We start from the raw sequence: 17,294 nt of genomic DNA on the forward strand, positions 1-17,294 counted from the left end.
AGATTTAGTCCCATCACTTTTCCAATATTTCTTCTTCATTGAAGAGTACTCTTGCTTGTACAGGCTGTCACTGTGTGTGCAGCTCCACTTATTCTCTGAGCTCAGCATGATTTTCTGGCTTGGGCTTTTTCTCTGCTAGGATATTGGATTATCAGTCTTAAGTGTCAGAGATATGTCTGATCTCTGTGAACTTTGTTCTGGACTGACCAACTCCTGTTTTTTTTGTCAGGCTCTGCTTTTCTTTCTTTCCGAGTCTCCCGCTGGTCCATCATTGAAGTACTTGTCCCAAGTCTGTCACAACTTCTTCTGTTCTCAGCTCTTGTTAGCTCCTTGCCAAACTTCAGCAATACAATTCAGTTTCAGTCAGTAAACATCTCTCTAAAGCATCACTTTTCTTTTGTAACTTCAGATTAAAAACATTTCTTTCTACAGTTTCATTTGTACATGGTTTTTGTAATAATTTTTTGAGTTTGGGTTCTCCTCTCTGAGTTAATTTAAACTATTAAACACATCAAGTATATCTGAAACCACAGCTGTCAGAAATAAGGCTACTTTCTAATTATTGTCTTTCTCTTCACTAGTACTTATTGCCTCTAGGTGCAGAATCAAGCACCATTTCCATCTCTTCCCATTGTTCTCAATGCTTAGAGAGATTTTCAGCTCTGGTGGAGGTTTCAAATGGTCTGCTTCCCAATCCTGCCTGTTTCTTTTTTTTTTAATTATTTTTATTTTTATTTTTTTGGCTGCTGATAATGATGTGGGGCTTGGAATAAGTCTGGGCCCAAGATGGTTAAAAAAGACTGTTTTTATTCAGAGACAGTGCTATCTACCTCTGTGTACCAGGACGTGGGCTGAGCAAAGCCTGTTGCTCAGAGTTCCTGTACCAAGGAAGTGAAGCATCTTAGAGGTTCAGGTCCTGGTACTGTGTTTTACTGTGGAAAATCTGGCGTAACTGTGTAGTGAAGGGTGATTTTTTCTGTCACGATCTTGCATGCTTGCTTTTTAACTGTGATTTTTCACCTGTGATGGATTAACTGCATAGCACATTGCTGGCAGCCAGTGCCTATGCTGGTGGAGAACAGAATGAAGGAGTAAATTTGCTTAATTGAATCTCTGCAGGGTATCTAAATGCACCAGGACGTCCAGCTTTGGCTTCCCCATTTTGATATTGCCAGTCCATTGGGGTGTTCTGTGAGCTTCTTGTAAATTCTTGTAGTTGAAGTGGTTACATCTTCAGGCAGGAGCATAAAGGGGAAGTCTGGGCGTGCATGAGAACAGGATGTGTCCTCTGTTATTTGTGCTTCTCTAGAATTCAGGATGATGGATTCTTTGTCATATGTCACAGAAAGTTATTGATTCTTGGTGTAGTAAATAAACTGATAAATAGATGTGATAAATGCTCTCCTCTATCTGAAAAGTGTTCTCAAAACTTCTTTAACACACTAACAAATCACAAAGAGGAGAGCAAATATTTTTATTAAGATTGTGAAAAATTATCCTAATGTAGTATTATCTAAAGAATTTGCATAAGAAGGTGAGACAAGTTTTATTTCAGGGCTTACAATAAGAAACAAGACATAAAAACCAATATTTCTGGATCTATCCAGAACAATCCATTCATATTTCTTCATCCTACTCTGGAGGAGAGAAGACAAATAGATACAGTCCCCACAAAACCATTGCCTTTGGATGTAGTGCATATGATTAGCTATATTGTAATTTTATTTCCAGGTGGAATGTTGTGATACATACTTTTAAGACACTGACAATATGAGTCACCTGCCTTTCTTCCCAAAATTCCTATTTCTGCTTTCATTGCTAAACTGTACTCATCACCTGTGAATGTGATCACACTTCAAAGCAAAGATAAAAGAGGTAAATCTGGGTATATGGAGTTTTGTACTAATGGAAACATTCGTATCTTTATTACTGTGATGCAAATCATTTTTACATATGCCAGATGAAAAGATATATTGTACTCCATTGTTTTAATTCTTAAGTAGTATGGATTTCTGGTGTTTTCTGTGTATCTGCACCTTGGTTTTGCAGTGAAGGGAAGGAGTATGGCAGTGGTACTTGATCATTTTCTTTCTGGCAATATTCATACTGGAAGTACTCAGTAATCAGTGGTGTGTTGTTTTTAGCTGTAGAATCCTCATGCTCTATTAACTGTGGTGGTAGGAAAATGGCTGTTGGCAATTTTCCATCATGTCAGCACTCTTAGTATTTACGTTAGGAAGAATATTTAGGAGAGCAATGAAAGTCTTGTTTTTTCCCCCTCTCCAGGTCTTTAGATGCTGAGACGTGGAATATATTTTCTCTGTTCATCTGTTGTATATATCCTGCAAGAGATGCACATACAGTACTAGCCCTGTAAACTGGAGTAACAGAAACTTGAGTTTATTTCAGACTGTCTTGGTTTGTTCTGTGTAACTTTTTGTTCTAATGTATATCTAAGAAGAGTTTAGAATACTCACATTAGACTGAAGGCTCAGAAAAAAACTTTATATTTATACAGAAACTTTCTGAAAAATAATTTTTTTCCTTGTTTGTTACTGTGCAGCAATTCATAATGATCTGTCTGGGTATTATTTAAAAAAAAGGCATTCATCTAGAGATCGATACAAACAAGGTGATACATAATTCAATCTCAATGGATGATTGCATTCATTTTTCATTTTAGCATTAATCATTTGATATAATTTGAAATAACAAAACAGTGTTCTATAGATTTGAGTTATGAAAACTGAATGCAATTTAATATTATGCATGTCAAATAAAATCATCAGGGTTCTATTTTTTTTTTTAAACTATAAACTAGCCATCACCTAGTGTCATGGCTTAGTTAAAAATAGGAAAGTTTTACTTTTTATATTGCTGCTTATTCTCCCCTCTTACTATCCTGCAGCTTTCTCTCCCACATTTTTTGTCCCTGTTGGATCCTTTAGGATTCACATTGTGTTAAACATCTGCTGTTCGTATCAAGCACTCTGGAGATTTATCCATTGTTTATGTCAGTTAATGTTAAGTAATACTTTGTACAGCAGTAAGGAACAATAAAAAAAAACAGCGATAAACTGCTGCATGTCAGTGATTTCTCCTCAGGGTCTGCAACAAGCCATTTGATTTGACTGAAATAACGGCAAACAGTTTTAGACCTTTACATTAACTCTGCAGGCTAACGTCCGTGTGGGTTGGTAACTGTCATGCTTACAGAAGGATTTTTGTGATGTAGTCGCAGAGATAAAAGCTGATGGGTGCCAGAATAAGCATTTGGGTAAACAGAAATGTTAGTTGAAGAGTTCCTGCGGGGCTGTCATCCTGGTTGTTTGCAATTTCTGAGTGTTTGGAACTTTGAGTGTAGTGAGAGAAGATAGGATAATACTATTAAGTAGTAGCTTAAATAAAAGTCATTGTTAAAAGACAGCTAATTTAGAGTACCTAGACCTTAAGTGCCAAAATGAGACACTGAAATAGTTTAGTTTTCCAGAAGCACGTTCTTTGTGTTTTCTGAAAATCGGGTGTCTCAAAGTGCCTCTGAACATTCAAAACCATCAGTTGTGTTTTGTTCTGCTGTTGCAGTCATTTTGGGACTTTGCTCTTCACTTCAGAGAGCTTTCCCCGTGCTCTGCAATGTTGCAGGATTTTTGTTGTTTGTTTGGTTGTTTATTTGTTTTTCCTTCCTCAAAGAACTCCTTAAGAAGGGGATGGAAGTATATAAAATGAAAAGTTGATTGTCCAGCACATGTACCAAACAAACAACGCAGAGAAGAAAGTTTTTCTGAAGCCAGTTTAGATATTTTCTATAAGTACTGTTTTCAATAGTTCTTTATCAGTAGAAAGTGTGGCTGTTTCTTAAAATAATTACTGTTTGACCTAATGAGCTGTCACTTTTCATAGGTGTCTTGTTCCTTATCATCTGCATAAATCATTAAATGGACTGGTGTTATAGAAAAGCATATTCTACTTATTCTTAGTAAAATAAATGGCTTTAACTGAAGAATCTGAATGGTAGAAATCTAAACCCTTCCAGTAAATAGTTCTTGGTTTTGTACAAGCTCATTTATTTAGGAAATTTCAGAAGACCTTTGGAGAGATTTAATAAAGCTATTTATTGCTTTATGCAGCATTCTCAAAGGGAAAAAAACATACTTTGGGTTTTAATTTGTCAAGACAGAAATGAACTGATATTAGTCCATGCTTTCTCTTAATTTGTTGGAATTGTGAAAAAAGTTAAATACCTGGTAGCAAGAGATCTACACCTGAATTATTGAAGAAAGCTCTGAAGAAATAAAGAAAATAATGAGAGGCGTGTAGGTAAATTTGAATTATCTTTGTAGTGTCATTTTTGTAATAAAAATAGGCATTATAGGGGATAAAACATGGAATTCACGGAGTGAAAACTTTATTCCTGTGTGCCTCCTGGTTCTACTATGGAAAATATATGTGTAAAGATGCTTGGCAGAAAATTCTTGTTTCTTGTGATACATTTACAAGTTGCAGTGTTTCAGGGATCTCAGATCTTTTTGGAGACTTATATGATAAAAATTTTTCACACATTCAGTTATTTAGTCTTGTCCCCCCAAGTAGGAGCTTTTTGTCTTCCATCTTGAGTATTAGAAATCTAGTACTTTCATATGTTCTGCAGGACCTAGCTATCGGTTACATTTTAACAAGCAGCTAAGATGAATAAAATTACAGTACATAACATTAGTAAACATATTCATGTCTGTGGATGTCTGGCTTTCTGTGTTTATATACACACTCATATGTGTAGTAAGGATGTGTGCCTGTTATACCAGTATCCCCATGAGATTTCAAGCCAAGGTGGGGTAAACAAAGTGGAATGATGCTGGTGTAAAAGATTCTTTGGTTGTAAAAGAGTAGGTTGGTAAAGGGGGAGAGGAGGACCCTTAAATTCAGGGTACACTGCAATAGAGAGCTGGATTTTGTTTTGCATTTTGCGTAATCCCATTCAGTTTTAATCCTTTAAAGCAAGAGTGTTATTCCCAGTTGCGTTTGGGAAATTTAATGTTTCTTAAGGGTGTCTAGAAAATACCATAATTGAGTGGGGGAAAAGGAAGAACAGTATAATTTGTTCAGATTACACAGATACTAAGTTCATAGGGAAAGTTAAAAAAAACATGGAAATGTGGATTCTCTTTGTGACCAATTTAGGTGTTAAATTGCTGTTTTCCAATGTGATTATACTTGCTAATAATATCAGACAATTATATCTTGATGTAAGCTCACATAGTCATGATGCTTCAATTAAATGCTCAGAAATAAGAGAAGCTGTTGAGCTGTGTACAGGTTTTGTAATTTGAAATGGTTTTAATGAGATGCACACAGAAACAGATTTAAAAAAAGCTAAATGCTATCTTTGTATTTGAATAGCTGTATAGTATGTTAGAGTGAAGTTCCAACATTTTTTTCTCCTGATAGCTTTTCTGGTGATTTTATTTTAGCTGTATAGTTTTTACTTCTTCGTCATGAATTTAGCCTCCGTGAAGGCCAAGAGGTGGCAACCCCCTCTAATACTCCAGCAGCACACAGGGCTCTCTACACTGCTGTATTAGGAAATCTCAAGTAACAGTTTTGTGATATAGAAGGATATTATTCTCTGCAAGCAATCACATGCGTTTCTATTTCCCCAGCAATATCCTCATAATCAAACATTCACAAGCACTTACAAAGAATTTAATTAAGTGGTGTGCAGTGTAACTGGATGCAGCATGCGCACGAATTGTTATACATTCAGTAGTATTGCAGTTAGTGCAGAATACTTTTGAGCAGTACAATGACTGAATGATATTTCTGTCAAAATGTGCATCATCACCCATCCTTTTTTACCTGGCTCCTTGAAATTACCCTAAAACCTCAACAGAAATCATGCCCAGGAGCACAGGATACCTTCCTTAATGCTCTAATGGTGTGATAAACACAAATAAGCACAAATTATCATGTTCAGACATGAACATCAAACATTGTTCTTCTGAAATCAAATGTTTATGACTCTCAAGGGAAAGATATAGCTTATTGTGTATTTTACCACAAAAGTCAGCATGTTTGGAATTTTATTTAAAGGTATTAGAAAGTTGTGGACCAATTAACACCAACAACTGAAGAATTCATTTTTGAATTAACACTGAGACTGGACATCTATAGTTTAGACGGGGACACTGAGAAGCTAAAGATTTCTCATTTTGTGATGCTGAGTATATTCAGAGTCCATTCTGTCAGTCATTGCAGATTAAGAAGGTTTTTACTTTGGCTTTAAAGTGCAGTGCATCATACCCTTCACTAGGAAAAGGTAGGAGTGTGTTCATATGTTATATTGCACTTCTTAATTCTTTCAGCATTATTGGTACACTCATGTCACCTGCAGGGATTAGCATTCTGGAAACCAACAGGGTTATCTATTACACTTGGTTTATCTCTTCAGAAAGGCCCTTTAACCATTAGCTGATGCATGAGAGGAGTTTCCAGGCTTGCAGAGCAATGAGGCTCTGTTGTTTGAAAGTGATTTAGGATATCCCTCTGCGGTTGTCTACCTGCAAGGCAGTTAGCCGTCCATCAGATTGGAAGGTTTTATTGGTATATCGGTGCTATAAAGTATCAGTCTAAACCAGCAGACCAATACTAGTGACACAAATACTGAAAGACAGCCTATAATTAGCCTGTAAAGGTGTTTAGTACAACATTTCACCCTAGTTTCCCAGTTCCACACAGTTATTCCAGTTTATTTCTGTCAGACACTGACAAAATCTATCCATAGTGACTGGCAAGAAAGACCTAAAAACTACAAATGAATGCAAAGGAGAGAAAGGAAACAAAAGGATCAGTTAAAAGTGGAGAACTGGTTTTACTTTCATGCTAGTTCTATTTTGGTGTCACTTAGCTTATCTGAGGGGAGTTGCTAAAAACTTAATTAATGTAAATAAGAACAGACTCATTCTCTATTCATCTTCTGAAAATGCCTTCTGGAGGAAAGTTTAATCGCTGTAGGAGAAGCTTTCGCTACAGAGTTGAGAATGTGAGAGATCCCTGTTTAACCTTAATGAAGATTTGCCATTAACTTCGGTGATTTCACCCAGTAGTCTTTGTATCCTCTTTGCTTAATCCTTATCCCTTCTTTATGTAGCAGATAAAAGTTTTTTGTTTTCATGTCTCTTATAATAAATTGCAGTTAAAATTAGTGCAGTTTGAACTTCATCTGAAGAAGAAAAGGAAAGCAAGCAATTATGAATTTATTGGCATGTCTAATCTTGAACACCATGTTTTGGATTTTTGCTTTATTTTCTTTAATTAGGCTTTTGTTCTCGTGTCTGCCTTTATAGAAAATATTTATTCTTCACATTTTTTAGTCTGTGTCTGTTTGCAATTTGGTTATTTTCAGTTTGCTTGTATTTTGAAGTAGCCGCTAAACTCTGTACTTCCACTAGAAATCTGGGATTTTTATGTTTCTTTCAGCAGACCTTTTTTTTGGGATTGCTGGAATATATCCAAGTATCCCATTAATGGTATTTCAGTGACAACTTCCTGTGAATCCTGAAGTTGAACTCCTGCTGTCAAGTTGATTTTGAAGCCAATTCTACCACACCTCTCAGCAAACCAAAAGAAACAAACTTAGGAGACCTGTCAGTGCTGTGATAAAATTTAGAGTATTTTTTAGAATAAGTAGGTCAGAATTTTTTTCCTTCAGGTTAGGAAGTTACCTGAGAGACCTTTCCTCTCAGCCAAGGAAGTACCACCTAGATGCACTTGTGTTAACTGCAAGTGATCTGGCTTTGGAACCAGAAGTAATGCAGTCAAATGAAAGGACTGTGACAGCCAGACTAATTAATTAAGAAGCCAGGCTAATTACTTTGACTGGAGGGAGCATCATGCTGATGTGACTGAGTAGCTTCCAAATTCTGGCTGATTTGTACAGAGGTTGTTTTGGGCTTCCTGTAGACATACAAGTTGTTTCTGGGCACTTGCAGGTATTTTTGCCATGAAGCAGCATAGTGAATTGGTTTATTCCCTATATCAATTTACTATCATTTTAAATTTATTTCCAGACTGTTAGTCAATTTTAGTACCTTCTCAGTCTTCTGCAGAAAGATTTTTCTAACTCACGAATAGTCGTTGTAATATTGTCTTGTTCAGCCTCATGCCACTGGGAGAAATCTCCCACTGCTTTTTTTTTTTGTTTTGTTTTTTTTTTTACTTGATGGAGGACCATCCCATCTTCTTCATAGTATTTTGTCACTTACTGAATACAGATCTGAAGTAATGCTCTTGAAGTTATGTGTGGCACCATTATTCCAGCCTACAAGGCTCAGAGGTGGCAGGCAGCAGTCCTGTTCTCAGAGGATGCATGCTAGCAATAGTGAACACTGAAAGATGCCTTGTTTCATAAGAACTGGTGATTCTGAGCAGTTTGTCACCTTTCTGGTCATTAGGAAGAAGTATTTCTTCAGTGTTGTCCTTAAAGTCAGGGTTTACGTATAGTTCGATGTGTGAGATGTTCATAAAGGGGTAACTTTAATGAAAAGATAACAAATACTTGTGGTAAAAGTCTGTGTTGGTTTGTTATAATAAACATGACAAGCACTATCAAACCCAGAAGTAAATAATCAGGGAAATATTTTAAAATAAGCTGGATTCTGTATAGAACTTCTTCATTAAAAATAATAAGTGCTGTATTGCAATAACATGCTAATCGTGTGACCAGATAGTAACACAAGATAAAAAATTACTATTTTACTAATGTTTTCCAAATAACATTGCTAAAAAGCTAAAATTAAATTTTGTTTTTACATGTGTTATTTAAAATGCTTTTAGTGATCATTTATGACCTTACTCACAACAGCTTCTCAGTATAGTAGCTCCCACAAGAGTTAACATATAATTTTTCTATTTCTAGATCTGTTAGCTGTGCCTAAACATCCCTATGCTGCTATGGAGAACTGGGGACTGAGTGTTTTTGTGGAGCAAAGGATACTGCTAGATCCAAGCATTTCTTCTATTTCATACCTACTGGATGTCACCATGGTCATTGTACATGAGCTATGTCATCAGGTATTAAATTTGTTCAGATATTTGGTATTAATTTCAGAAGCCCTGCATTTCTTTTCAAAACTGAAAATGAATTTGCGTTGTTCACATAGACAGTTGCAACTCTTATTGTAACTGTAGTCCAAATAATACAGAGATTTGTAAGATAACACCCTTACACTGCAGAAACTAGGAAGGGTCAAAATGGTGCTAAAAGAGAAAATTAGTAGTGATGAACAACTTGCCTGTTGTCCATATGTTTGTGTGCGAGTGTGTTCTTGATGCATAGACTAAATATGCTGATAACTAGAAATGATTTATTGCAGAACTGTAGCAGATTCATTCTGAGTTTCATGTTTATGCCAAAAAATGATTTGACCAACATCAATGTGGTAGTCGTCATTTTCTTCCATCACATATACATTTTTGTATTGACCCTCTGGTCCCTAATGGTGGATAATTGAATCTTTATCTGTACAGAATCTTTTGTATTATTATAATAAGAAAACTTTGTAATAAACCAATATTACAATTTATTTTACATTTGTTCCATCTTCTTATCTCAAACTAAACACATTATGAGTGTTTGGTAGTATTGAGTTGAATGCAAATGTTATTGAAGAAATTTGCTACAGGGCTAGGAAACCCTTTCTTGCACTCATAAGAGGCATGATCATAGCCTTCAGGTTAAAATGAATGAAATCCTACTGTGTAATCAGCATTGCTTACATCTGTGACTTTACACAGTGTACTTTAAAAGGCAATGCAAATTATTAACACTTTCTTCAAATAAAATGTACCATATAAAAGAGCCTTTGTAATGGAGTTCTGGTAGATGAACCGGGAAATAATAATATTTGGTTCATATTCACGTTTCACATTAAATCTGTCGATGAATATGAAGTCCTCAACTACAACATGAAATTTTTATTGAAAGTTATTGCTGGTTTGTTCTCAATATGATCATCTGATTTTTTATATGCTTTTATTGTGCAGTACAATACAGTAGCACACTGTTCAGCTAGAAAAATTACAGTGCCTTAGGAATCAGATGTGGAAAATACATATTAGGTCATCAAATCCTGGCTTCTATTAGTATTAGATCCTTCTCTGTGGCACAATTTTGTAGTGCCAGCTTCAGTGCTTCTGATTACATGGTTGCGATGTACCCCTTAAAACCTTTTGATTAAGTGTGATGGTCAATAACTTTCTCCTTAAGTTCAAGTCTTTCCTTGTTCAGATTAAGTCTTCCTTTTTCTGATGTCATTCCATTACTTCCAGTTATTTGTTGCACTGCTTCCTCTGCTTCCAGAGCAATTTATACTTCAGATGTGGGCAATTATCACATCAGTAACTTGTCGAGTTTGTTTATTTGATTCTTATTGAAGCCAAAGCATTTTTACATGATTCTGGGAATATCAGAGGATCGTTAAGTACATGAAAACTATATCTGAGTTTATTGTAGGGTAGCAGTGCAACGCAGAGTGCTTTCAAGTGACCTTAAAAGTGCAAGAGAAGTTTTACTCGATGTCTGTGTTGATACTACTTCCTGTGCTGTTTGCTTAATTAGAAGTCTCTTTTTCCATTCATGTTGCTGCTGTTTCAGTACCATGCAGATCAGGTCCTTGCTCAGCTGCTTCCCTGGATAGCTAGACAAGGCAGAAAATATTCAGGTGGAAGAAAAATTATTTTACTTTTTAGATGCAGAATTGAGTCACAGAGAATATGTTCATCTGCAAGTAGAGTTTAAAGGAAGAAATGCTCCAGAAATACAAGTCACAAAACATTGTCTAATGCCTCCATCACAGTATTCTCTTTATTTGGTCAGTTTTTTCTTCTTCTATCTTACCATACTCAGAAGCCCCTCGAGGAAGCTTTAACTGTGGATAACATAGAACAGGAACTGTAAACAATACTAGCTTAGCTGAAAATGTATTGAACTGAGACCATAATGTGCCCAGGATCTCTTGCCTCTGCTATTTAATTGTGAATTATTCACTGCATTTTTCGTCCTCTATTGTTGTCCATAATCTCACCTGCTAACCTGGAGTGACACATGAATATTCCTCCCCTCTACTTATTTTTACACACAGAATAGCAGATTGACCAAAATCACTTCTGGTGTAGCTGACAGCAGAATCCAGACCTCCAGTTTTAGTTTTTATTTATTGATTTTTTAAAAAAAATCAGGTAAGAGGAAAGGGAACTCACCTAAAATATGTTTTTCTAAAACAGATTTTTTCTTTGTCTCATTGTCCGATTTCCTGATTTTAAATCCATGGCTCTGAGACTTACAGAACATACCTGAACATGTAGCAAAGTGACCTGTATGAGACCCTTCTTACTTAGAATAACACAGCAATTGCTTTGCTGTTGTTCTCGAGATTAGAAAAATCAGATTAATGTTAAGAATTGTTATTGTTACCTTTACATATGATAGGATTCCCAAATCTGGGTATTAATGCTTAAATGCCATGTTCAGGACAGACAGAAAACAGTAGACGGTATAACAGAACAACAAAGAAATTCTGTGGTTGTCAAAATACATGGGAAAAGCATGGAAGAAGGAATTTTACGCCTGATTTCTTTACAGGTGCCTTTGTAATGCTTGACCAGATATTTATTTTAGGTAGATACTTTAGGAGGGATGCATTGAAGTTACATGGGTAGCTTTAGTTTAGCAATTTTGTAGGTTAATGGTTCTTGATAGTTTATCTCCTTTTTTTTAGAATATTTTAGAATATTTTATGTATCTAATTAAGAAGATTAATAATTGGAAGGAGGAGTGTTTTTAGTACAAAAGCTTCTCCTGCAAGCCCCCAAACACACATGCAATATTGGTCAAAACAGATATTTCTATCAGTTTAAGCTTATAGGTCAAAATAATTACCATAAGTTATTAAAATAATTCTATTAAGGTAGCAATTGGTTTTATTTGCATATTGCAGATTGGTCCCACCTACAGCCTTTGAAGAAAGTAATTTGAATTTATGCACTATGATTTTTTGTGATAGATTGCCCACCTGAGCACAGAGCTTGGTGTGACAGATTGAGTTAAACAGGCATGAAAGCAGAAGGAAAATTAAAAATGTCTAAATCAATGTTTTTTAATAATCTGTAAAGGGAGAATATAGGAGAAAGTGTCCTTTCAGAGTGTCTATAAAATAAGTGCCTTCTATATGTCGTACTGAACATAATATATCTAAGGGAGATGAGAAATTTATGCAATAAATAAATTTCAATTAATTTTCTTTTCCAAAATGAAAAGAAGTAATGCTCTTCGGTCCAGGCAAATAGTGTCCGTAGTCAAATACCAAAATAAATAAATAAACAATTATTTAAGTAAATTAAGTGCTTCACTTAATATCTTTCTTTCAGACATGCAACACCTAGGAAGATAATAGCACCTTTCTGCTGGAAAATTTGGCCTCATTGATTGTAGTCTCTGACACTCTCTTTCTGACATCCATTACTGTCTCTGGTACTATTCAAGACTAGTTAGGTACATTCCCTACATCTTCATATTAATGTCACATGCTATTTGAATGCCCGTAAAATACTATTTTCTTTAAGTGGATAATTAACATATACTTTTAATTGTATCATTAATAAATAAACCTATAAAATGCATAAAGAGGTATGAGAAATTATTTTTGTGACATCATAAATTAATTTTCTTAGTTTTTTTCAGTTACAGGAGGAGCTATTTTGGACTTTACAAGCTCTACTTTTTAAATCTCTCTATGAACAGTCAGAGCTTACCATGACTGCCACTGCTACTGGTTTTCCATTTGTTATTTGTTCTCTTGTAATTCAATAAATAAACTCCGTGGTATTGCATTTAGTCTGCTTGTCATTAGAAATCGTTTACTCAATCTACTCTAGTATAAATATGTCTTTCATACTGTTTTGGAGGTATGCTACTCTTAACATTTCAAATTGTGAAAAATGTGTTATCTATATGAATGCATTCCCAGTGTTTGCATGTTCAGGAAAATGTTTTTAAGATCAGAATCTATCTCTGTTGGTCCTGTAGAGAGTTAATTTTTTGACAGCCTTCAACTAGTTTATGATCACTGATTGTTCATTAAGTTTTGTTTCACTTAGTGTGTGAATATGAGTTTAGTCAACCTTATCTTTTCTCTGTTAAGTTAGGTTGGTTGTCAGTGTTATGTTTTTGCTTCATTTTTTTTTTGTTCAAATCCTATTTACTGGACATTGTATGGCATAATGATCAGCTCAGTTTCTGCAGTCTGTTCTTTGGAGCCCCTGTGTTCACTTTACTGTGGATCCTCATTGCAGCATTGATATTTCCTTGGCGCTATTCTCACTGCACAAAGGCATGCACAGAAGCGAGACCTTTCATTCAGATCGCAGACAAAGCCTTCGAATAAGGCAACCGTCATGAAAGCAAACCACTTACTGGCCAACTCTGCTTTTCATTCATTCCCCACTCTCATTTCAGTGTCAGCAACAGCTCTTCTGCTCTGACATGAGTCTCTCCCTCTGGAATACTTATTTGCTGCTCCTTTTCTGTGTATTTTTGGGGTTTATGACTGCATGAAAACTCAAAATTTATTTCTGTTGATTATGAATTAATTTGACTTCTAATCACATTAAGAAAAAATGGCAGAGAATTTTACTTGAACAAAGTTTTGGTCTTTGTTAGGCAAAAATGGTGCTACAGAAAGTACAAAATATATTTTGATAATAGTATTTGTGTTTCTGCACTTACCACTGAAGTTTGATAATCCAAGTTACAGTCGTTTAAACAGGGTCATCCATCAGCAGAAGAATTGATGATGCCTGATTTCCTGTGAATTTTGTCCTCATTCCTCTTCCAATGACCATCCTATATTTCTCTGAAAACCTTCAGACACCCACATGTCCTGTGCCATGACAGGTTTGTGGCTGTTGACTGCTGCTGAGCAGGGTTTCTAATGGCCTTGTTCTTGCTTTGTCCTCAGTTTAGGTCCTTCTCTTTTCAAGTCTTGATCTTCATGTACTATTGTAGGAATTTAGTTATATTTGAGACCTCTGTCCTTCTTTATAAATTTGATTGAAGTCAGTGAGGAAGTTTTAAGAGTGAGCTGGGGGGGAGCAGGAAAGGAAATCAGCTCAAGTGGGATTCCTTTGCATAAATGCAGGTGGGTAATGCCATTTTAGATAGTTTTTGCCTCTGGTTGCTGTTTGGGAAGGCTGCAGATCTCCTGTAGCTCCTGTATGAAATTTGCTGGGCTTATGTGGTTATCCCACTCACCCTAGGATGTTCTTTAAAGTGACTACCTACTTTTAGGCATCTGATTCCTATCTGCAGAGAGATGGCATTATTGCTTAAAACTGTTTTCCTTAGGAAAAAAGCCAATGAGTGCAGCAACAGAAGTATTGTGAAGCTTAGTGGACAGCCATTGTGGAATAAGAGTTGCTAAAATTCAGGTCTAGGGTATGAAAATGTGTTCGCAGTTTTTCAGAATTTGCACTATACATAGTGAAGTTACCAGGAATGAATCAGATTATTTGAGTTCAAAGCCTTTTTCTGTCCATTGCTTATGTTAGTCCCTTAAACCTAGGTGAACATCTACCCTAGATAACTAAAGTAGACGTTTTGAATACTCTCCCCAGTGCTTTTTTCTCCCTGTTTGTTGTTTTAAATGTTTTACTTCAGTAACTTGTGCATCCTCCAAAGGCTAATTCATTACTACATGAGAAAAAAAACGTAATGAGTTTCAGTAGGTGGTATGTACTACTGCTTTTATTAAAGATTGTGAAGAAAGTATTCTGTATAAATGAGATGTGTGGAAACATAGTTTCCTAAAAGATGATTATTTGAACTTTCTTTGCAGTGGTTTGGCGACCTTGTTACTCCAGTTTGGTGGGAGGATGTGTGGTTGAAAGAAGGTTTTGCTCACTATTTTGAATTTGTTGGGACAGATTACCTCTACCCTGGATGGAACATGGTAAGTCAGTTTTACTTTGTTAATTTGGAGACTCCATGGAAAAGTTGCTCTGCTGTTATACTACTGTTTTTATTATAGACAGGGACTTGCTGAGAAATACCAAATGATGTGTGCAAGTATCAGATGTCCAATAAAGCAAAACCACTCACTGTGAAATAATTTAATAACATTCCAAAAGTGTAATCTGCAGTTTATTACAAAAAAGAAATAAGGTCTTGTCTATGATAACCCAACATTAAAATAGCTACTGCTTTTTACTGAGAAATGTTTTTGATTAAAGCAGTTATGATTTAACATGGACCCGTTTAAAAAATATTCATAATAATGAATTTTATCCACAAACCCAACCGAAATAGGAAATAAATATTTGACTAAAACACACCATATAACTGAGCAATTCTTTTTCTTACAGTAGTCTGTTCTCTAAGTTTACTCTTTTTATCTTCATGCTATTAGTTTGACATCATTTTGCCATCTAAAAGTACATGCTAAGTTAACATGGGGTATGTGAATTGAGAATCTAGCTTTCAGTATGATTTCCAGCTGTACACAGTTGGACATGCTTTGTGAAGTGATCTGCAAATACTGGAGCTCTCTGAGAGCAAACTGTTGTATACAGGCTCTGTTGCTTTAAGTATGGTTCTTGTGAAGTTTGTAGTATTTTGATTTTTTCTTTCAGGTATCAATTTTGGTTTATAATTACATTATTAAAAGTAAAATAAATCTTTATCTGAACTGACATCTGTCTTGCATAGGTAGGCTTGTTTGGTTTACCTGGCTTTGGCTGTATTTAAACTCATTCTCTTCATCTTTATGAAAAACACATCCTGAATTACAATGTAATCATTCTAATTATGAATGCAATGCAATCTGGCAGGCCTTTATGATTTTAGCATAGTGAAATGTCATAGATGACAATGTTTATACACTGCATTTTATCTTCAAATCATCAGTCATTTGTTCTTCACATAATCAGTTTAACAAATCCGGAATAATTTTGCTTTAGAAGTCATTTAGAATATTGAATATTTGCTTGAGATTTTTGTGGAGTGAATATTGTATTCACTGTTATGCAAATGACATACCCATCACATGAAATTCTGGCGTCTTAGCAGAATACAGGCAAAACGAATGGGTTGAACAAGGTATGACAGTTAAACTGGGAAATCAGACATGTGCTGCATAAATTAGAATTAACTACAGTAATATTGCTGTGCCTGAAAAAACATTAATCTGTCAAGTTTTTCCTTAAAATAAAAAGAAGGTAAAGATAAACTTTTCATAAAGTTTTGGATATCATTGGGCTTTGATACAAAAATAATGATACTGACATATTTAAACAATTAGAAAACTGTTGGCAAGATGGAACACTTGATGAGTTAAACATTCAAACTTTCTTTTGCAGACCATAGTAGGAATCAATACTGTGATGTTTCAGCCTTATTACAGAGATCGTAGGAATAAGAAGCAAAAGTTACAGTTACTGGAATTTGGCTTGCTGGATATTTGTTATTGGTATAACCTGCGTTTGCTGTTTAGTTCATATTGACATTTGAATACTTGAAAAAATAAGAAGTTAGCATTTATAAAAAGAAAAACTGTTCCAAACAACTTTTTTTCCAAAAGTGAAGAATATAGTACAAGCATCATGAATTGGTTGCAAACCCAAGAACTACAAACCTTATTTTCTGTAATGATGTTTAAATAGAGCAGTATTCTAGCATTCTGGGTAGTGTTTTGTCATCAGTAATTCATACCTTTTGAGATAAAAATAAAAGATGATATAGTGTATGATACCACAGCTCTTTGCATCAGGAAAACAAAGAGTAATATGCCAAAGTCGTCCTTCTTTCTGAAGAATTGGGAAAGTTGGACGGATAAATTCTTTCTCTTGTAGTTCTGAAATCTTACCCTTGAAATATTACCTTTCCTCGGGAAGCCCATAGACAAGAACATCAAATTCAGCTAATTTTCATCTTATTAAGGAACCTCCTCTGAGGTTCTTGATTTTATCAGTTTTTCTTAATTTGTTTTATAAGCTCTTTTTTTTTACCACAGGAAAGATGGGTGGATGATAATATTTGCCTTCCAGCAGATCTAGAATTTCTTTTCTTGTCCAGAAGGTGTTTACATACTTCCTCTGACTTGCATAATCTTAAGGAGAAAGAACATCCTTTCCTTATTAAATGCTTGCATATGCCCTGGATCTTCCTATTAAAATTCTGGATGAAGAACAGAATGAACAGAGTCATTCTGATGAAGTCATCTATTATCTATGGCAGTTAATATTTTGTA

At 35.2% G+C, this 17,294-nt stretch overlaps 1 protein-coding gene across 1 annotated transcript in view; it reads left to right on the plus strand.

Annotated features, from left to right (window-relative positions):
* TRHDE (thyrotropin releasing hormone degrading enzyme) overlaps positions 1–17,294 on the plus strand; it is a 219,476-nt gene that overhangs the window by 73,376 nt on the left and 128,806 nt on the right. Inside the window, exons 4-5 of the mRNA XM_009566220.2 lie at positions 8,912–9,066; positions 14,886–14,999. Of these exons, the coding sequence (XP_009564515.2) occupies positions 8,912–9,066; positions 14,886–14,999 (269 nt within the window). The remainder of the gene's footprint in view (positions 1–8,911; positions 9,067–14,885; positions 15,000–17,294) is intronic.

Source organism: Cuculus canorus, chromosome 1 (genome assembly GCF_017976375.1).
Source record: "Cuculus canorus isolate bCucCan1 chromosome 1, bCucCan1.pri, whole genome shotgun sequence".
Lineage (NCBI taxonomy): Eukaryota > Metazoa > Chordata > Aves > Cuculiformes > Cuculidae > Cuculus > Cuculus canorus.